The 23,020-nt window shown below is 39.0% G+C and overlaps 2 protein-coding genes across 2 annotated transcripts in view; one reads left to right on the top strand and one right to left on the bottom strand.

Moving 5' to 3' along the window:
• The window catches only part of UGGT2 (UDP-glucose glycoprotein glucosyltransferase 2), a 91,449-nt gene extending 84,175 nt beyond the window's left edge, over positions 1-7,274 (top strand). Inside the window, exons 36-39 of the mRNA XM_080374995.1 lie at positions 268-382; positions 1,793-1,909; positions 3,119-3,263; positions 4,120-7,274. Coding sequence (XP_080231121.1) covers positions 268-382; positions 1,793-1,909; positions 3,119-3,263; positions 4,120-4,142 — 400 coding nt within the window. The 3' untranslated portion in view covers positions 4,143-7,274. The remainder of the gene's footprint in view (positions 1-267; positions 383-1,792; positions 1,910-3,118; positions 3,264-4,119) is intronic.
• Positions 7,275-10,325: 3,051 nt separating this feature from the next.
• Positions 10,326-23,020, bottom strand: part of DNAJC3 (DnaJ heat shock protein family (Hsp40) member C3) — a 31,295-nt gene continuing 18,600 nt past the window's right edge. The window contains exons 6-12 of the mRNA XM_080375000.1: positions 22,368-22,549; positions 20,166-20,285; positions 18,107-18,212; positions 17,866-17,986; positions 13,878-14,010; positions 12,896-13,044; positions 10,326-10,566 (exon numbers count right to left, since the gene is read on the bottom strand). Coding sequence (XP_080231126.1) covers positions 10,409-10,566; positions 12,896-13,044; positions 13,878-14,010; positions 17,866-17,986; positions 18,107-18,212; positions 20,166-20,285; positions 22,368-22,549 — 969 coding nt within the window. The 3' untranslated portion in view covers positions 10,326-10,408. The remainder of the gene's footprint in view (positions 10,567-12,895; positions 13,045-13,877; positions 14,011-17,865; positions 17,987-18,106; positions 18,213-20,165; positions 20,286-22,367; positions 22,550-23,020) is intronic.

The raw sequence follows: 23,020 nt of genomic DNA, 5'->3' as shown, positions 1-23,020 counted from the left end.
TGAATCTGATTAAAATCTGCGTCTTTGTATTGACAACTGAGGCATTCAAAAGTAATTGCCCTATAGTCATTTTCAGTAAGAGATAAATAAGACATAAATTCTGATGACATGTTGATTTCACTTTTTTATTGTAGCTTCAGCCACTTAATTAAAAAACTATATTCCTTTAGGATGGGAACAGGTTTTGCTTTCTTGTTACTTTTATTAACGTTATCATAAAGAACGTGAAACTCCACAATTCTTAATGCTTTTTTTTTATCTTTGTAGTGCCTTATATGTTGTGGATCTTAAGAAGTTCAGAAAGATTGCAGCTGGAGATAGGCTTCGGGGCCAGTATCAGGCTCTTAGTCAAGATCCAAACAGTCTGTCAAATCTAGATCAGGTATATATATGGCTTTAAGCAATTTGGGCTTTTTTCTCTATCTTTCTCAATATGCATGGAATTATTTTGTATCTCAGTGTAGAGGTTATATGATTCTGAAACTATTTGCTCTTCACTGCTGTTTTAGCACACTTTCAGGTGTGCATATGAGCACAGTTTAGAAGACTGAACACTGTGATGATTACTTGAAATAATTGTTTAATATGGGAAAAAAAAAAGAGGAAAAAACAGCATAGAGGACTGCTGTCCTTTTTATTTGTAGTTGTTCTGTGTGTATTTGTGTTTTTCCAATGATAATACCATAGTCTGATAGGTAATTTACATTCTTATTTAGCAAGAGCTTTTTCCTCTTTTTTTCCATTAATGTAAATTAATTTTTTTGTAAACTAATTGCTAATGCACTCTAGTGGTTGCTATACATGGTCATCCTGGGGTGACTACTCTTCATTTATATAACTTCACCAATATTTTTTTTTTAAAGACAGGTGGGGTGAGTCAGGGTGCAAGTCACAAGCATGTTTAATGTCTTGACTATCAGTATACTTATTTGATACAATTTTCCTGTACTAGTTTCTATATTTGAATTAAATTATATACCTTTCATAATGCAGCTGTAGGTGCTATTTTATTGTCACATTTAGCAGTGTGAATTGGCAAAAAAAAATGTGACTCTACTTATTTGGGTACTGACATTTATTTTCAAATATAATGTAGGGTTGCACATGTAAAGGAGCTTACAAATGGATCTACCGATTACCCCTGGCCAGGGCATGTGCATCGTATGATCACGTGAGGGGCTTCTCATTTGTAAATGCTGCTTCCTGCATTCTGCAAGATACTGGCTCAGAATTTTCACGAGAGTACTTGACTTCTTATATAAGCTTAAAAAAAAAAAAAAAGACATTTTAAATGAAGTAAGGAAGATAACCAGAATAGCAATTTAATAGCTTTTCCTTTTCATGATCATGTTTCTGGAATCCATTTTCCTTGAAGTCTAAATTTTGAGTACTGCCATAAATCTGGATTAAATGCTTTTGAGCTTTTTTGCCTTTTTTTTTTTTTTTTTTTCAAATTTGAGGAATGGGAAGGCAATTAAGTTTTGCTCTAATAATTTTACACAGTCTGTTGTAGTATGACATGCAGTATCCGACCTGCAAGTATCAGACAGTAGTATTCCTTAGGTTGAGCTAAGGAAGGACAGACATAAGTACAGGAAAAAATTGCTGGAGAAATGAGAGATGGAATTGGCCACCAAAATGAGCAGGACTTAAGTTTTGAATCTATTTGAAAAAGAACTAGGAAAATTTGCAGAAATGGTAGTAGGCAAAGATATTTTGCTTTTAGCTAGTTGCTTGATAACCAGTTACATTAAATTGAGTGCTAATTTATGATTTTATAAAATTTGTACAGGATCTTCCCAATAATATGATTCATCAAGTAGCTATTAAGTCTCTCCCTCAGGAATGGCTTTGGTGTGAAACCTGGTGTGATGATGAATCCAAGAAAAAGGCTAAAACAATAGACCTGGTGAGTTGATTTTGAGTTATATTAGTTTTATAGATTAAAATCTTTGCTGTCATTTCTGTGGCCTTTGAGATATATGTATGCCATGTCATGGAGGCAGCCTTGCTGGAAGGTACTGGAAGACTAAATACTGCGTCCCTGCCTCTACAATACAGCAACCTTTCTCCTTTCCACTGAGAACTCTCCTCCTTGCCCTGCACCAAATTTACTTACGTTGAAGCTGAAAACTGTACCCCAAAATTAAATGTTGTTTTCTGTAACCGGAGGGATTGGGTTTTTTCATACCCATACATGTATTTTCCCTGCCTGTTTTCCATGTTCAGCCAGGGCAGTGGAATTCTGATGGGTACTGTTAACTGTCTAGGTATTGTGTGCTGCTTTGCGCTCCCTACAAAGAACGTTCTCCCAGAACACACTGTGTAGAGAACTTAATATTATCATGGTTTTCTCTGTCCATTTCACCACTACAAACAGGAGATACAGCAGAGCTTAAAAAGTGTCATGTCATTATTGCCCCCATTCTCATTTTTTTGACAACCTGCCTACACTGTAAGTGGTAATTCAGAGACATAATTAAGAAGAAAAACAGGCAATTGGAATCTGGTGCGAATATTCAGTATGTAAATAGTTTTGTTTTCTTTGTGTCTTTACGGCTGTTAAAATAAGCTTTTTTTTGCACACTAAAGATGGGTGCACTCTATTCAAGAAAGAATGAAATTAAGTTGCTAGACCTTTCAATCCCCATTATCATGTAACTTCTCCTTATGATTTCCATTTATGTTGTTTTATGGAAGTGACAGATACATTTTTCTAGACAACACTAGAGGAAGCATCACAAACTTAATAAAAATTACATCAGATTCAGTTTCAATATGCTAATTTATATCTTGTATTTCCCCATGTAACTTTGTCTAAATCTTGGTAGTCTTGTGCTAGCCATGCCTCTGCTATCCGTATACTCAGGACCACATAGAAAAATAAAAGTATTTACAATAAAATGTTTTAAGTTATTTAAACAAGGTTTGTTTACAATTTGTGTTGTGCAATTATTTTTTTTTGCTGTTTTTTGGTGGTGGTGGTGGTAGTAGTAGTAGTATTGTCAAGTACCTTGCATGCTGTTCTTCAATTAAATTGTAAATGCTGACAAACTTATTTTAGGGCAGTTTCTTGGAAGCATTTGCTTTGTTTATATCTAATGTTTCAAACTTTTAGTGCAATAATCCCCAAACCAAAGAACCAAAACTGAAAGCTGCTGCCCGGATAGTTCCCGAATGGGTTGAGTATGACTCTGAGATACGACAGTTAATACAGCAAATTGAAAAAGAGAAGAAAAATCAAACACCATTATTTCAAAAAGGTAGTTTATGTATATATTTGTCTGTTAGTTTTTAATTTCAACTATATTAGCATTTATTTTTTAAGATCGGGATCGGTAGGCACAAATACTGTATTTGTGTAATATTCCCTGATTTAAGAGAAGTCGTGTGGGTTTTAAGAGTTGTGTGATGCTTCTTTATGTAGGAGTTACACTAAGAGAATAAACCCTTTTGTTTTGTGCCAGAATCTAAGAGAAAACATAGCAGTGTCCTATTATTGGACCTCAGATGCAACAAACTGTTCTACATCATCTGAGCTAAAAATATTAAAATGAAACACATTAGCTTAGGCCTTAGAGAAGCTAAAGCTAATGTCTATTAAGCAGTAGGTCACAGAGTCTTTATTAATTTGTCTCCATATCTCTCACGCTGGGCTTATCTACGCAGGGCCTTGTCACACCAGATAAAATGGTGGTTTTGTTCACAAATAAATGTTGGGGTTTTATTTTAATAAAATTGTTTTAAACTGAGTTAAATAGCATGAGGGAAAAAAACACTCATGTAGGACTTCCAGTAAGACTTGACTTGTTGGAATAATGTGGGGGGGAAAAAAAAGGTGATCTCTGCTCTCAAGGACATAGAAAAATCTTGGGAGATAAATATTTGTAAGTGTTGAGTCAGGAAACAAATTCACTTTTTGTTACAAATAACTCGGTACATTCTATTCTCTGTGAAAGCGTATGGTAAAGTTTTAGCAAGGCTCCAAGAATGAAGTTCATGTTGCTGAACTGACTAGCAGTAAACAAAGGGCTTTTGCCACATTTTACAAAACTAGTCATCAAGTCTTTCTATAACAGGGTTTTATAACTTTTTTTTTGTTTTTTCCTTTGCTTACAGGTCATAAGCATGAAGAACTTTAGCACAGCCTGTAAACATTAGTGGTGACAGCTGAACAGTCTTCTGTGAAAGACTGAATGGAACTTACAAATGTTACATTGGCGGTATTTGTAACATTCTTTAACATGAAGTCAAATATTTTATAATTTATAGTGTTATTTAAAACATTTTAAATTAAACACAAAACCAGAAGAGAAATCGACAGGTACTTGATTTTTTTCTTTTTTTTTTTAACCAGTGGAGTAGCTTTCCTAATTTCTCTGGTTTTCTTTTCCTTTGCTAAAAGACAGTTTGCCCGGAGGATTTTAGGATATAAAGAAGGATGTGTTCAACTCTTCAAAGATACATTTTATCAGTCTGGGGGACGACACACACATTATATTTAAATGAAAACTTCTGTGCATATTACATGCATTAGTGTATTTAAATATAAAGAATGTTGTTTAAATGTCCATAGTTTTGTCCCTGGAAAATGCTGTGGTCACAAGAAAAAAATCTCAGTGTAGCAAAGATAAGACAGAAAAAAAGAACTTGTTTAATCTAGACCATACAAATCTATGTCAACTCAGAAGCTTGGAATGTCACTTTTCATTTATTATGCAGGACTGCTGCACTCTTGCTAATGTTAAAAAATAATTTTTGATGCTTGGGCTCCTTCTGGTCACTTAAATAGTATGTCGTAAAATTCCATTATGTTTTTTGAGACTGTTTTCCAACCAGTATATCTTGCATCAGAAGGTCAGTCCTGAAAGCTGTTTCCACTGGGTTTTGATTATCACCATCCTGTTTAGAACTGAAAATGAAATAATAAAATACATGAGTAATTTTGACTATTGATCAGTGGTGTCTCCTGTAATTTTCTAAATGTGTGTTCACAAAACTGTTGCTTTAATGGGCTACTGATATTTTGATCTCACAGATCACAGTGAAAAGTTCTTGCAGTACACATATTTGAAAATAGGGAATTTATTTCTTCAACTGAAATTTGATGCCTTAAACGCACAATCTGGGCTGTGCTGGTTTTGGAATAGATGGGATATGATCACAGAATTCTTACAAGAGCAGCAACTTAACACAGTCTTTGTCTAAATGCTTGAAACTATAAAAGATAAGGTAATTTACACTAAGTGGGGAAATCCACAATGAATTGCATACAATTTCCATACCAGCGAATAACTGAATAAATAATAAGGAAGCATATTTTGTGTGTACTGTCAATGTCATCAGGTGCTGGTCATTTAAAATTTCTTACCAGCAAAGCAGGATTTCAAAGACTTGCTCATACAATATTTTTCAAGTGTTAGTAATACAAGACATGCAAATGAATTTACAGCTTTTTAGATTTTTTTTTTATTGTATTACCTTTGTGCATTCTGAACAGTTTTAACATGCCACAGAGATAATTTATTTTTTTTTAAAGGGTCTGTTGTGGGCATTTTCTTTGTATGAAGTACTCAACGGAGTATTTCCTGTGTAACTCAATAGCAATGATGAGTAAACCCTACTGTCAGTCCTCTTTATCTATCCCATTTAAGTGCAGTAGCTCTTTGGTTACGCTTGTCCTCCAACATGGTTACTTCAGGGTATCAAGCAGCACGTCAAACATCTGAACACAGAACTGGAAGTTGGTATTTGTATGCTGTTACGGATGCACTTCTAACTGACTGAGCAGCTGTATATGCATCGTTACTACAGATTCAGTGCACGACAAGGGAACAACTGATACTTCACGTCAGAGAAAAAAAAAACATTATTCAACTGCTTGCTGCTCTTTCTTTTTTTCCAAAGTTTATGCGTCCTTCCTGATGCTTTGCTCTACAGCATTTCACATTGACCTGCCTTGGAATTTTGTGCTTGACATGTACATTGGAAAGCTTTTTTTTAAGCCAGAAGTTAAAGGTTTTTATCTCTAAAAAAGCTTAGTTCTTTTTAATTATGATTTTCTCTGTGGGAAACTTCTGTTATGCAGTATAAAAAGCAGATAATTTATGCACTGACTTGTTAATTTTATCTGTAGCATCCTGTCCTTTTTCAAATTGCATTATTTCTACAGGATTTAAAGAAATAGCTCTTTAAATGCTATTCCCTTAAGATTACTTAAATGATTAGAATATAATTTTTAGAAATGTAACTTCCTGGAGATATTTTGAAAATTTGAAAGATTTCAACCATTTTCTACAGTATTGCATTTATTTGTAAAAAATGTCAGTGTTTCTTTTAATACTTTCAAGGAAAGGTCTCTCTTGAGGTACATACTGCTTTGTGAAACAAAGGGTCCAGCAAACATATTCACTACTCTTCAAAGATACCTTTAAAGCAGCATTTTGAATCATTAGCATATTACTATATTTTTAATACTAAATCACTGGATTGTGTATGTTATGCAAAGTATTAAAAGGTGCCACTGGAGAAAACCTCCCTTCTCTTCTGTTCTACTGGTTTGTATTACATGACAACTACTAAACCTGTGGTTAACAGGTTGGCTCCAAGGAGAGGGGGCAGGACCCAGCGGTGCCCAGCCTCACAGAACAGAGCCACGTTTCAAAACCCAACTGTCAAGTACCCAAACGCGCCACTTCCCTCCGTAGCTCACTTGGTAAAGCCTGACACCTTCTGCATGAGCTGCTTAAGAAATGTTAATGTAGCTCCCAAACCAGTTCTGCACAGCTCAAACTTGACACCTGAGGAGCGGGAGGAGGGAAGAAAGGCAGACAGATACACCGCAGCGCTTTCTTGTCATCATAAATATCTTTATTGTGAAAAATACCATAAAATAATTCCCACAGTTCTAGAAAAAAAAACAGTTCTTGCTTTTTAGATTTATGATTTTTTATAAAGACATTTTATAATTTGAAACATTCAATACCTCTCCAGCTAGCTTTACTTATCCTTCTTAAACCACAGAACTGCTACTTTGAGATTTGCCCAGGGCCAAACAAAAAAAAATTCTCCCCTTTGTTATTTTATGGATAAAAGTGTGTATCACAGAGCAAACAAACAATACCTTACAGTAAGGCACTTTTAAATACAACTAAACCTGCTATGCTAAACTGGCCGGCTTCCAGCAACACTCCTACCAATCACAGCCCTAAACAAAGAATAACTCTTATTCCGAACACTAGTGTGAAAACTGAAACAATAACAAGTTTTATTTTTTTTTTAAGTTTAAGCTGACACATTTTCTGCATCCATCACAAGTTTGAGCTTTTAAATTTGTAATTTCACTTTGAATCTGTTTTAATACTGATTAATGTCAGCATTAAGCATGTACACCAAGTAAAATATGCTCCCCTCCACCTTCATCCAGGTTATTAAACTGAAAAAGAAAATTCAACAGAGAAAGTCTGCATCTACATATAGGCCAATTATTGCAGCGATGCCTCATGCACATTTCAGGGTTTACAAACCACCAAGACATTTATTTCCATGTTCAGTTATTGAACATTATTGCACTACGGACACCCACTAATAAATAAAAAGGCAAATTCAGCTTCCTTGTGTGCAGCTTGCGCCATTAACACTCGGTGTTTTCAGCACTCGAACTTCTAACTTCACACCAGGAAACGTGTGACCCTGCCTGAGATCCTTGAAACAGAAACGCTTTCTTTTTAACACAGCTCTGTCTTTCCGTATCTTCAGAAGTACCTCAGAGCTAACAGCCAGGATCTGCTCCCTGAAAAGCAGTGCTGGACCAATAACCCTTTCTGTTATCAGCTACTGCTTCATGTTACGGTGCCCCCTTCTCCACTGTCATTTTTTGTTTTCAAGACACCGTCTTCCACAGAAGGAGCCTATGAACAGCATTCACACACAAATCCTTTTCCTCCTACTGACTCACTCAAGCCTTTTTTGACTCGATGTGGAATTTTCCCTTTCCCATTCACTCTCCAACATAATCCTTTTTGTTCCCGACTGCATCCAGCGCATTTCACCTTAGAGAAACAAATCCGCACTGCTCTAACATCAGCACCTCGTGTGAATAATTTGCTCGTGAAGAACCATTTTATTCTTTCCCTAAAAGAAAAAAATCCAAACCTGGGAAGCCGTTTTCTCAGCTGTAGCTTTTAAAACAGAGGAAGGAGAGGGATGAGGACAAAGAAGCTGAACAAGGGTCACCCTCTGAAAGAAGACGTATCACTCGCAGCACTTCCCTAGCGCACGCACACGGTGGCTGTGGTGGTTGCTGTGACTTCCTGAAACCCAGCAACGCTCCTGTACGTACAAAATACGACATATTGCTTACACTGGTCATTCAATGTTAATTTAAGAACAGCCCCTTCTGTAGTGTAGAAGGCGATATAAAAGTGTTTACGCGTACAACCGACAACCCGCACAGCAGCGGCTACCTGGCCCCAGGCAAGTGCAGCTGGGCCTCCTCCCCCCCCAGGGGCAGAGGCCAACGGCCAAGAGAGGCCGCTGCAGACGGCGGCCACCCACCCCTCTTCTCAGTACTGCGAGCACAAAGCACACGCGCGGAGCCTGATGCCGCAGGGTGACAGGTTAGTTACTGTGCAGCGTGTCCTGTGTCTGAGCCCTAGAGGTCCCACGAGAACCGTGCTAGCCCAGCGGTGTGAACAGCGTCCTGTACAGAGTTTGAACAAAAAGCTTTCCGACCGGTCAAAAGCAGAAGTCAAACTTTTAGAAAGTCATTCAACTTGGAAAATACCTGACACTGGAGTTTTAACAGGCTGCTGGGGTGGCTTTGTACCATAAACTTAAAAATTGCCACATACACTTTTCAGCTCGAAGATAAGTTTCTGCTGAACAAACACTGACCTTTAAATTACTGTTGAAAAATATTTTACAAAGCCACAATTAGGTTTGCGAAGTACTTAAGGCAGGAGACAAGGGTTATACTTAAATAGTAACTCTGATGACAGCAATAAAAAGCCCCCTTTCAGACCAAAGGCCTTATTTGCTAATTTCATTTGTTTTACCGAGGCTGCTTGTGCTTTCAAATGCCATGAGCTGAAGCGAGAGACGATTCCTACCATCTGATTATTGTTTTCCAGTTAAAATCCAATCAAGAAAACACTGATGAACTGTAATTCTTGCATTCTAAGAAAATGGCGCTGCTGAGACTCACCAGTACTTACGATATACTCAGTTACAGGATGAGAAGACTCCTCACTCTCAGCAGTTACAGTCCCGTAACACCTCATACCGCATTCACACCGTTCAATCAATGACACTAAACCAATTTTAACTACATGCTGTATTTTCGTATAGAAAAAATAAACCAGACTTTTGGCTAATGGAAAGTTAAGTCCTTTTCGCAGTTGTTTTTGCATTACTGTGGCTGTTACACAAAATTACGTCAATTTCACATAGTATTAACTCACTGTCGCATCACCTAGCAGAAACAAAGTCGGATTACAGGGTAAAGCTAGAGTTAATACCGCATTCCTGCAGTCCACCTGCCACACAGCCTGGATCGGTTCTGAGTTTATGTACAGAGAAGTAACACATTGCTGCATAGCTGGGGAAACGTCACATCAGTATTTTTGCTCAGATCTCAAGCAGGTATTTTCTTAAAGTGCAAACTACTCAAAAGTGATACCTAAACATCCCAAATCACATTCCAAAAAAGTCTTTCTGAAAACATCAAGTATATTCTTTTACTTTCATAGTTGACAATTACCGCCAACGTAATCATCCCAATTCATTTCAGGTTAATGAACAAAGCGAGTAAACATTTTCAAATATAATTACTTACAAGCAATCTTCTTTCAGAGCGATTGTTCAGACCGTCAGCACGCAGCCCCTTCACCCTACCCATGGCACTGCTGACAGTAATACAGCGGGTGGGCACCGGGGCGTCCTCTGAAGAATACTGAGAGACGGATCATTCTGCTGAGCACGACGACTATCGATTTGTTAATGTAGAGACTACTGTAACTACCCTTTCCATGTTTATTAGGCCCCGATCCAGGAAAATATTTACATGCATTTTTACCTCTAAGCATATACTTCAGTCCTAAATTTACGTTTAAGTGTTGTCCTAAGTAGCCTCTTACTGTTTTTTCCATCCATAGCAATAAACGTGTCCTGCATTTTCACAACAAATATATAGGCAGTAACAAACCCCCCCAACCAGTACACGCTTGTCAAGTTCACCGCAAAGCAAACCCTCTGAATACTAAAAGAAAGGAGGTTTCTCCTAGTGCAGCAAGACTCTGGGTTAAGGACAACATTAGAAATTAAGATTTTGGGTCTTGAACTGAAAGACTTTTTATTTTTCAACGAATTAAGTAAAAAACAGCAGCAGCCACCAGAAACAGTCTTGGCTCTAACTGAAGTGAAATTTGAATGTAAATGGTCCTCCTCCAGAACCAAAGGGATTGAATCCTTGCCACGTGTTCCAGTTCCTGTGGAAAGGGTTGCCTCCACCCTGCTGACTCTCTGCATCCAGCGGGTCCTCTCCCGCATCGAACTTCCGCCTCATTTCTGCGGGGAACAAACCAAGGTGGAATTACAGCACAGCAGCTTGGGCAGTAACACCAAGCATCTCTGATGACCAACAACCAACTCCCAACCACCCCCCAGGCCACAGAGCCGCAATTACCACTCTTACTGGCAGCATCTGTAGAACCCAATTACTCCGAGTTTTTCAAAGCTGTCCAGGAGACTGGCAGAGGAGGAGACCAATCCATGAAAACACTGTACGAAAAACTTCAAACAGGTTCTTTCGTTTAAAACAAGGCACGACAGTACCCGGCTGCTCAATAGGACAGGTCAGAATTTCAACGGGGACAGGACAGTTGCACGTTGACCGACTGCATCCCACAAATAACTGGGACATTTTGTCCTTGATGAATTTATCGGACCTATTTTCTCAGAGCTGTACAGCTCACTCAGGATTGTCCGAGGACAGACCGTGCTGTTTCCTGCCAATTCTTTGCAACTAACAAATCATAATACTGATCATTCAACAACAGCACCGAAGTTGGCATGCAGAGCCCCCGACTTCTTCAGTCGTCCCCACGTACCAGGCAGGCAGAGCGCTATTCCAGGGGCCAGCAGCTGGGAGGCAGAAAGCATGTTCTTTTAAGTCGTTTGGGCCAGCAGGGACAAAGCTGAAAGCCTTCCCCAAGACCCACAGACAAGGCATAGTAGAGGCTGTAGCCTGTGCGAGTTATCACACCGCCACATAACTTTCAAGCAGCCTGCAAGTGCCACAAGGTTTTTTATCACCTGGCACTTTTTCAGGACAAGTGAATTTAATCAAGGCAGAGAAGGGAAACAAAGGAGTTAAAGGGGGACTCATGACACTGGCTAGGGGAGGAACATGGAAGGTGGCCTCAGAATACGCCACAGCCCTACGATAACAGGCTTGCACATCAAAGCTCAGAGATTCAGAGGTCCACAGGCTTCGTAGTTCTTCTTTACATAACCAACATGGTCAATAAAGACAGAAAATGACTTGAGAAAAATATCTGGTTGAAAGGTGAGGATGTCCTGCATTTAGAGAGGGAACACGATACAGATGGCACTACAAAAGCCAGATACAACCAGTGTAGCTTTTCTCGCCCAGCTGGTTTTACAGGAATGGTAAACATGATATAAAGAACAGTGCCAAGGAGAAAGTAGGTGCTAGAGACACTGATAGGGCAAACAGCATCTCAAATGCTTCCAGTGTGTCAGTCTCTTAATTTGTTCAAAATCATGAACAAAAATCACGTTAACACAGAAAAAGGTTTTCTGACCAGAAGTGTTTGTAATGCAGTTCACCACTCTCTGATCCTTCCTTCCTCCAAGAAAGTCTGAGCCCATCTCCCTAATTATCACTTTGATGATCCTGGAGAGCTCAAGATAAAACACTCCAATATACCTACATCTTTGACATGCTTCTCTCTTTTCAGTGACCATACATGAACAGCTTAGAGACAAGAACTTACCAGATGGCTCTGGTTGAGCATTGTTGGGTGGGGGGTTTTGGTGGTGGTGGTTTTTTTTTTGTTTCTTTATTTGGGTTGTTTTGTTTGTGTTTTTTTTTTTTTTTTTTTAAAGGAGGTGAAATATCACCACCACCCCTTTTTTTATTACATTCTCAAGACTGAGCGGTCCAACCCCTTCTGTTCATCTCTTGGTGAGAGACATCAGATCTCCTGGTTGCCACACCACAGGGTCTCCCAGGAGAGTGACTGCACTCTGCTCTTTTTGTCCCCCGCCCAACAGACACTGTCACACCTGCCAGGGCTCCTTGCTCCTAGGGACCGGGCTGGCCCCAGGAGACTGGCCACACACCAGCAAGGAGGGCATCCTCTCCCTCAGGCTGACAGAGCCGAGAACCCCGTCCCTGCCCTCGGGGGAATGCTTTGTTTGCAGAGCATCTGTTGGTGCAATACATCTAGGCTTTGACACACACCAGGGCCAATTCTAAGGGCTTCTCTGAAGCACTTCAAGTGCTGTTGTCGTCTAAACCTTGTCTGCAATGGAACTTTAAACAGGAGGAGACACCCATATCGTTGAAGTAAGCATCTCCAGAGTTAATCAATCCTGGAAATCTCTGCAAGATGATAGCCTAAGAAGAGATCTTTGAAATAATTATTTACTTTAAACAAAAGTCACTGACACTCAATAAATAATTGCAGATTTACACCTGACTTCATGCAACAGATGGGAAAGCAATGCACTAATAATTGCATCCAAAGATGGATGAGGGGAGAAAGGGAAGCTGTAATGCTTGTTACAGCTTACAGTTGCTGCATTTTTACATTGTTGTTAAAAAAAGTAATTAAAAGAAATGAAGTCACTGCATAAGAACAATCGTTACCTGGGTCAGTGAGGACTTCTTTAGCAGCTGCTATATCAATGAATTTTTTCTCTGCTTTCTTCTTTTCTTCCTCACTCTGGAAGTTATCAGGATGCCATTGGGATGCCAGCTTTCTGTAAGCTTTTATGATTTCCTGCTTTCGAGCATTTCTGGATGCATAAAATTACAGATGACTTAAAATTTTCAAATTGTTCATATGCCACACTAGTGAATCAACACTTATTTTAAACACTGAGACAGTAATTAAGGACATCAGGAAAATTTTGAGGTGCTATTTAACCTTCTCTAGGTGGTACTGAAGATTCTTTACGCAAAAAATGGAGGAAGCAGTTTGCAACTTTATACAAAGATTACTCGCTCTTTCCTTCACCACCAATTTACTTTCAATGGAAAGATGCTACTGCCAGCTACTATGCAGACTACAGTTCCCAGTACAAAGAGTTTACAATCAGGTAAGTAACAAAAAGCACAAAAAGTAGAGATCAAATTAGTTCATTATTGGAAAGATGACCAATACTAACTCAGAATTGGACATTTGTTTGGTCCTTATTAGAAAGAGAAGTCGTTAGTTTCTCAAGGTTAATGCCACAGATATCTTAGATACCTTTCAGTTAGTCCTTTCAAACTCTTCCAATCTATAACACTATCTGCCATAATTTTATTTTTTGTTGCTTTCAGTAATTCTTTCAAGTCTTCATTTCTTTCTCAATTCATTCAACCAGCTCTTGATCACCTATATCAGGAATTTCTTGCCAAGGGATTTCTTTCCTTCTGAATGTTGGGGGTTTTTATTCTTTCTAAATTAATTGTAAACAAATGCTACTTAAGAGCTAAACACTGCTAAACTAGTGTAGTAGGAAAGTGAAGATAAGATACAGGAAAAAAGCTAACACTCAGAAGAACAAATTCAAGTGATCAGCCTTAGATGTACTGGTTTAACCAACTTTCACATCATCATCATCATCTCAGATATTATTCTCACCTTTTTACTCCTAAGATTTTATAGTAATCCCTCTTCTGTGATTGCTTCAGCATCTTCTGGGCACGTTCTAGCCCCTCCCGAATCTGCTGGTCATTTTCACTATTGGCTTGAGCAGTCTCATAGTCTTTAATAGCTTTTATAAACAAAGTGAATGAAAAAAAAGATTACACAACTCTTTACAAATTCAATTTAAAGAACTCAACCACTCACCAAAACTGAAGTTTTGCTATTCCCATATATAAACAGCAAAACCTTTATTTCAACTTGCCATGATTTTTTTTTTTTCCAAATTAGAAAACCTTGGTGTAGAAGAGGTTAATTTTCACATACAAATTAGGTAAGTTTCCTTTCTTCAGGTTCATCACACTTTTTGGAAAGGAAAGAGAGGAGAGGCAGGTCAGAACACCCTCTAGATGTTCTATTAGCCACACGGATGACAGTAACAAGCATCTAGGACTGGGACAAAACAGAAGTCAAGAAGCAAGTTTTAGCAACTAGTATCTGAAGAGCCCACTGCACAAGGTTAGTCCCACATTGCTGTTCAACAGAAGGATGCATTATACAGAGCCTTTAAATTAATACTGCTTCTTCTCCCACCACCTGCACTCCAACATGACAGAAAGCCTCTTCCTCTTTAGCGACAATAAAGATGGATTCCAGATTAACAGTAAATTCACAGTCCGTGAAATACAAATATTTGCTTTTTACACCTCTGCATAATATGCAGTTACATTTTAAGGGTTTTTTTTTCCCCAGAGGCATGTTCTCGCCTTTATTTCAAGAGCTGCATTTCTCAGGAATGAAAGCAAGAGCGGTGCTGTAAGGTATTCATGAATTTCTAAGAAATTCCAGGTCTAGATTTTTTTTCCTGAAGTGAACTATATTATCATAAATGGTAACTGAATGCTGAAAACACCAAGTTTAAATATTCTTTGATATCAAGATTTATCAGGGGAAGCAACTGCTGAAGTCTTTAATGAGGCTGCTCTTCTTTCACTGTTATAAACCTCAAAGCCTCATTTGCAGATCCCAGTCTCCTAGGTTTCTCAAGTTAGACAAAGTACTTGCATCAGATTATTTCCAAGCAGATGCTATTTCTCAGCAGGTGTTACATTTGTTTTTCACTGTTTCTGAGCAAGACAGCAGGAAGTGTTAATGAATTTGTATTACCCAGACATCTGATACCACTGCAATCTGGTTTTGCTTATTTAAAAAAAAAATTCCAGAAAGTATTTCTAGTGCCCCACCAATTTCATACGCTATTACGAACAAAACAAAATTTCTGTTCATTTGCACATCACTGGACACTGTCATTTGCTGCTTGAAAAAAGCATTTTCTTTCTGCTGACATTTTTAATAATTTGTCGAGTCCTTGAAAACATCCCGAACAGGAGCGTAACAACAATGTGTGTGCCCAATTCATTATTTTTATCAGTTTCAACAGCATGTAAGTGCAGGGATATCATTATGCTGCTTTAACTCTCTAACAATTTTAAGCACCAGCATACTTCATCTGCTTCATATAATAATAGCAGGTCCCATCACAACACCCTGCCAAATGCAGATCAGATTGCTCAACTTCACTGAGCGCCACATCATCTACAGCACGCACCGTTGCTGGAAACCAAGCTGCTCAGGGTCAAGTATTTGTAATGACAGTACTAGATTTCTCTTTTTAAACGGACTCCCTTATTTAAAGGCTGCAAGTATTAAGCATATGGGAAGGTACGTTTTTTAGTGCTGCACACTGCAGAGGGAATGTGCCCAGCACACCTGAGGGCAAGTACATTTAACATGTCTTCTCAACTGGAGGAGACTTCAAATTTTGATGGTACTCTCCAGTGTAGCAATTTCCCTCTTTCAGCGAGCTAATTGCTCTCCCCACCTGAGGGGTGAGGGTTGGAAGTAGGATGACAGCTTCCTGACCACAATAAGTTTGCTATGAAACCAGGAGACTTATTATTAATTCATGGTATGTCAAGTGAGATATTTAATCAATTCTTTTCAGTCACTATTTCTAAAAGAACTAGTACCTCACAAACGGACGCAAGAATCACCGCTGAGTGTTCCTGGCCTGCTATTTCAAAAAGCATCCTTTCTTCCTTTCACCCTGTCCCACAACAGGAAAGGAACAACCCACTCCCAGTATCACTTTCGATTTAAATACTTTAGTCAAATCTAACTCTCCTTCTTTCAATACAAGAGTTTTCACCATCTCTCAAATAGCAATCACATCGTATCTCTAAACACCTAAGCTCAGGCTTTCCCATTTTGCCTGCATCTTTCAAACAGAGTGACCAAGACTGGCCATTATTCCATATGCATAATTAATCCCCTATCAAACACAAGTAACTGCAGACAATCTATGTCCATGCCAACTCTGTCAGAGGAATAACTGAACTCATTATGCTCTTACTGACATCGGGACTGTTTCCTCTACGGTGGGGTGGGGGCGAGAAAAAGGATGTCCTCACAGATTTTGAAATAGCAAGGGTTTGGGGTTTTTTTTCTTCTTTAACAAAACTTGTGCTGTACGCTTTAGACAGATAGACTCCTGTACTTATGAGGTAAGCCAGAAAGGGAGTCATTACACATCTGTCTCTGTAGACAAGTGCTGGATCTCATGTGATTATAAAATAATTAAAACCATTTGATGGGAATCAGAACTCAGCTATACATACTGAAGTGCATCTTGAACATTTAACAATAATCACCTTCAAAGTCCTGAATTACAAGTACTTCAGAATTTCCCGTCTTTAAACAGGAAAATAGGTGCCTCCAGCTTGAAATTTTCTTGAGGAAAGAATGAGAATCAGCTTGCCCCTTTAAATATGAGACTACAATTTTAATTGCTCTACCGTTCTCTGCAGCAGCTAGAAATCAGCCATCGCTTTATAGCAGTTAAAACCAAAGGATAAATGAAGACACCTTCAGGCAGACTAACATTAATGAACTATAATACTGTTTATGGAGGCTCTGCTGGAAGGCAGAGTGTAACTACAACCATTTTACTATTGTCAAGGGCAGGAGGAAGGCAGGGGATATGCTAAACAGGGATTTGCAGGAGTACAGTTCCACTGTAGCATGGTTGTGCATTCAGAACCAGGCTAGGCCAAGCCCAGCAGGCTCCAGCCCAAGAAATAAGCAATCCTAGATCCCAGGTGTGTCCTCTCTGTGCTTCCTTATATCCCATAATAAGGGAGGCATTTGCTCCAGCACACAACAAAGCCGGCTCTGTGCATCTGTACAGGATCTTGTTACAAAACTTTTTTTTCCTCTGACTTGTAAGAGTTAAGTCCCTGGAAGTATTTAAAAAGACCTACTGATGTAGTGAGCACTTGGGGAGGTATTTAGTGGTCAACTTGGCAATGCTGGGTTAGCAGTTGGACTCTATGATCTTAAGGGTCTTTTCCAACCTAAACGATTCTAAGATTCTATGCAACAATATGCATTTTATGGAAACCCTGTACGGAAAATGCAGCCTCAGGAGTAGAATCAGGTTACTGCTCTTAGCAGCCCTAGAGACCCATGGAGGTGAAGCAACAGCTGTTATCTTCCTCTGCCCTTGAACACATGCTAGGGGATAGAACAGTATTGTTTCACGCTGCCATCTAAAGACATTAAAATGGAGTTTCTAAAATGCATTTACATCACCCAAGTATTACCTTCTATCTCTGAATGCAATTGTCTGACACTGCTGATCATATAAAATTGTGTTTAAGTTGAGTAAACGGTACAGTCTCATAAAACATCCTGAACATAGCCCACTGTTGTAAAGACAACTCCGTTGTAGATAAAACAAGTATATTCCACTTAAGCTAATCAAGACAAAATTACCAGCAGGTATTTTTGTAAATCTGCAACTACCAGTGCTGATTAGAGATAACAACATAGCGTAGAATGAAAGTGCATGTTAAAAAATTTGCAACACTGACTGCATTTTAAATGCCCACAAAAAAAGTATGTGCAAACTGCAATACAACTTTACCTTCTTCATACAGGTCTTCCAGCAAATAAGCTTCTGCTCTGTCTTTCAGGGCATTCACATTGGTTGGTTCCAGTCGCAGAACTTCTGTACAAACTTCTATTGCTTCTGTAGCCTGCTGATTCTAAAGGGGAGAAAGTAAAACAAAAAATCATTAGCTGTGGGGTTTGGTGGGTTTTTTTTTTGTTTTGGGATGGGGGGTGGTGTTCTAAAGAACTTTAGAGATGGAAATAAATGAAATTACCTTTGATAAGCAGTGGCAGATCCTTTCTTTGGCACGAGTAGCATAAATCGGGACTCCTGGTTCAGTTTTCATTACAGAATCGTATTTACTGATAGCATCTTCATACCTGTTTAAATCATAAAAATAAGCATACTATCATGACACATAGTAACTATTTCAGGGTGTTGTAATTATTTAAAAATTTTAAAATTCACAGATTTTCACATCCTTCTAGCAACCGCCTTAATTTCAATAGGCTTAAAGACGTGGTGTGAGCCAACTGCATGAAGAAAACTTTCAGCCAATTCAAGAATTATATCCTTGTTCCCTTTTCTGTGCTATGAGACAGAAGAGCAGACACTATGTCTGGTAGGCTTTTGCGAAAGATAACTCATACCATCCCTCACTGCGCACAGCCAACAGTCTCTAGATTTGCCTCCTGTCCAACACACCACTCTGCGCTTGGAAAAAAGCATCTCCCTCTCTGATATCCAAGATGGACTAAATCTGGCGTCTTGCCATCAGCACTGTACTATTTGCATTTCTTGGTACAAAAAGAAAAAGTTCTTTATGCCAGCTTGAATCAGGCAGTTGTTTTCTCCCTTCCTTCTCTGCAAGTCACGAAGTAAAATGTGTTTTTACTGTGAAGGTTTCAAAGATGCTAAAGTTCTATGGTTTGAGTAAGAAACAGATTAGAAGATTCACCTAAAAGTGCAAGTGTGCAATTGAACCTATGGGTTTCTATGAACTAGAGATTCAAGCTCTCAGAAGACTCCCTGTAAGTGTGCTAATACTGGATTAAATAGAAGACTAAAGTGAAAAAAGTCCAAACAGACTCCTGACAGTAAGATTTGTCTTCAGTTGCCCTGATTTACATTCCTGTTGTACTTCATTTTAAAAAGCCACCTTGACAACATTTGATCACTTGTTATGGATCCTTTCAGTTGGATGTCGTGTGCTCAGGAACACGTGAAACTGAAATAAAGCAAGAAGCTGAAGAATACAGAGGTACTGTCTATCATTTAACAAGGCACTAGTTACTAGGTGATTTCAGTCTAAAGATGCAGTCTTTTAATCACAGAACTTTTGAGGTTGGAAGGCACTTCTTGAAAGCCATCTGGTCCAAAGCCCCTGCTCAAGCAGGGCCACCTAGAGCAGGCTGCCCACGACCCCGTCCAGAGAGATTTTGAGTATCTCCAAAGTGGGCAGACTCCACAACCTCTCTGGGCACCCTGCACCAGTAAAAACAAGGGGATACCGGGAAGCATTTCCTTATCTTCAAATGGAATTTCCTAATTCAGTTTGTGTCCATTGCCCTGGTCCTATCACTAGGCACCACTGAAAGGAGCCTGGCTCTCCCCTCTCTGCATTCTCCCTTCAGATATTTATATACATTGACGAGATCACCCTGTAGCAGAGAAGGTTTGAGGGGAACAGTCTCAGCTATCTCAGCCTCTCCTCACAGGAGAGGGATGCTCCAGCCCCTCCACTGTCTTAGTAGCACTTCGCTGGACTTTCTCTCTCAGTATCTTCATCTTCTTCCAGCGACAGAGCACTGGCACAGGCTGCCCAGAGAGGTTGTGGAGCCTCCTGCTCTGGAGGCATTCAAAACCAGCCTGGATGCAAACCTGTGCAACCTGCTGTAGGTGAACCTGCTCTAGCAAGGGGTTAGACTAGATAATCTCCAGAGGACCCCTCCAACCCCAACCATTCTGTGATTCTGTGAGCTCTCTTGTACTGGGGAGCCCAGCATTCGAGGTGTGACCTCATCACTGCCGAGTAATAATATATATGAGCTGAAAATTATCATCCTTATCTTGGTCTTAACTACCTGCTCACCAAAAATGTTAAGTATGCAAAGAGAAGACAGTGGCACCAGAATGAATCAGAACAGGATTGTCACTCTGTGAGTCAATATTTATTTTAATTGTAATTTGAGAGCTGTGCTCAGCTATCCACTTCAACTGACAGACGCAAAAAGCATCACTTAATCAACTCCTCAATCAATAATCAGTTTGCACCCTCAGTAGCAATTTCTTTTTCTTTTTTTTCTTTTTTTAATATAGCAGTGAACACTTACCTGCCTTCTCTGATGAATTCCTCTGCTGACTCGATCTGCTTATTGAGTTTCTTTACTTGCTTATAGAGGGAGAAGCATTGCTTATGGTCTTGGTCCAGTTTCAGACACTCCCGGACTTCACTTTTCACAGGGAGATGGGGAGGGGGGAAAAAAAGAGAAAAGAAAAAAAAACCACCAAAACACAAAGACATCACCATACATTATGAAATTTCACCTAGAGACACGATGCAGCATCTGTAAGCTGTCCAGAACAACAGTTGACTATTTTACAGAATCTCTCCCTTCATCCAAAAACGAATTCAAAGTGAGACACACACACAAAAAAAAAAAAAAAAAAAAAAAAAAGAAAAAGTCTTCTAGCATATTACACGGGTATTTGCCTGTTTTCTTTGTTTAAATAATTTTGCATTGCCAAATATGTAAAGACTGAGTATTACATTAATAACTGACTAAACAGCAGAAGATAGATATACCCTTGGAAAGAAATTACATTTAGCAGTTACCAGATACAATTAATTGTAATTCTCCTGTATATTTAATTCTGCTATATTACAAAATACGCACGTAGAAATATATTTTATGCTGTCTGAAACAGACAAAGCTCAGCTAAGACCCAAACATCCTCATGATGGAATCTTAACCAAGCCTGCGCCTGACTTTTCACCACAAAGCCTGTTTAATCAGATTGATTAGGGTAGATACCTCTTAAAATAGTCAAAAGTCTTTAAAAAAACCCTCCTTCATATGATTGCACTCCGGAGGGTAAGAGTTTTGTATCATACAGAGTCATTATAGCACAACCAAGGTGTTGTTTCCATAAAGAGATCACAGAATCTTACTTCATTCCTAAGCACAGACAAAAATATCTATTATTTTAAAATCATTAGGCTGGTAAAGGTAAGAGAAAAAACTAAGGGTAGGACAAGATTAATCACCCAGCAAGTCCAAGAGCTACAGAACTCTTTGTATCTTAAGCAAATAATAATAAAAAAATAGTATCAGAGAAGAATAAAGGAGAGGCTTATCTCTTCATTCTGATACCACTCTGTTCTTCAAGAGCCTTCTCAACTGTACTTTTCAAAATCTTAGGATTTGGTTATTAAAGAGGAAGTTCATGTGTGGATTTCAGAGAAAAGAAAAAACCAAAAATCCACCACATCTGTTCTTCAAATCACTAGGCAAATAATGACCAGCTACCAAAAGTCACCACAGACATGACCTATGAGCTCCAGAGATTAAGTATATGCTGGAAAGGCTATTCCCAATGCAAACCAATTAGTTATTTGGTGTTTACTTTTACCCAGCTATAAAATTAATTTTTGCAATTATCATCACATGCAGTTTCCATCCACCAGCCAAGAAACAAAACTCAGGCTTTTTTAGTTCCCTTCACCTCTTACTGAAGAGGTTCTGGGGCAGAAAATGTATCGGAAGGAGCCTGGAGAAGAAGTTAAACACAACTGAGATGATGAGCTGCACAGAAACCACTCGTGCAGAAAGGATTATACAATCTGTCCAGCTAGACACAGAGCATGAAGTTTACAGCCTGGGTTGGGCAAGGGCAGTAATGCGCAGGACTGACTATGGACATATGGGAATAGCACTTTAAACTTGATTCAGTATGAATAAAAGGGTAGGGAGTTATCAAAAATTCACCCAAAATACTGGACACTGTCTGCAGGAATGAAAGATTGACAGCTCTGGATCCCCAGCTCCTCATACTTGGATATTCCTGTACTCTTAATTTATTCTTAAGCTTGTAATCTTTTGTTTCCACTCTTGAAAATAAAAATGTAGCCTTAAGACTCAATGTATACTTTTTTTGTTTGCATTGTAATCTTCCCTTGGATGGAGGTTCAAGGTCAAAGGGTCCACACCAAAGCAAGTTTTAGAGAAGCATGTTCTTCTAGTATAGAAAAATACAATAAAGACAGTCAACGTAAGCAGCTCTGATCAATAGAAGCCATATAGCGCAGGTCTAAGTAAACCAGATGCTAGGAGCCATCAATGGCTGGTTGGCCAAGAATAAACATGGTGTCTTCTCCACCAGTTCGTAACTTCTGGAAGGCAGATTCCTTTATCAGATCCAGACCAGAGTTGCCACTCCATCCAAAAACAAAACATGGGTATTTCACAGTTTATGACCTACCCCATCACATCTTCTGTCTCAATTATAATGATTACCACTAACAGTAAAATTACCTGAGTGATAATTCATGGTCCCCCAGCTGATAATATATTCTGCTGATTTTATAGAAGGCTTCAGTGTTATCGTTCTTTAATTTAGCAGCAGCTTTCAAGTCGCTAATAGCTTTGCTTGGCTCTCCTTCCTTTATATAACACTCAGCTCGAAGCTCCCGTAGCTCTGCATCCCAAACACAAACCTCGACAAATCAAAAATAAAGGTTGTTTTTGGTCCATAACACTTCACTTTCCCTCCCCAACAAACAAAAAATCCTGTTTAATTTCACTTTGCCAAATGCAACAGCATAAGGTTCAAGCTGCATGCAGAGCACATGAAATTAGCATCTCTGCTTCCTGGTGGATGCTGTGATGCACCTGCCCAACAGAAATCAAAGGGATGAAAAAATTTGTAAATGATTCAATGACATCACGCAGGGAGATGAATTAAATCTAATGGCACTGCTTAAACTGGGATGGTCTGTTGAGCCTCCAGGGAAGGATATCAGAATCATAAATTATTGTATCTTCCCAAAAGAATAGGGGTAGTGAACATCAAGGACCAAGGTGTCAGTTATCCTCTAGAAAGAAGCCTGTGGGTAAGATTCAGCTACCCAAGAACTGACCTTAGTATCCAGATTTTAAAGATCAATATACGGAAGCAACAATGTCAC

The sequence above is a fragment of the Falco punctatus genome (genome assembly GCF_963210335.1).
Source record: "Falco punctatus genome assembly, chromosome: 2".
NCBI lineage: Eukaryota > Metazoa > Chordata > Aves > Falconiformes > Falconidae > Falco > Falco punctatus.
This window is presented reverse-complemented; position numbering and strand designations above follow the sequence as displayed.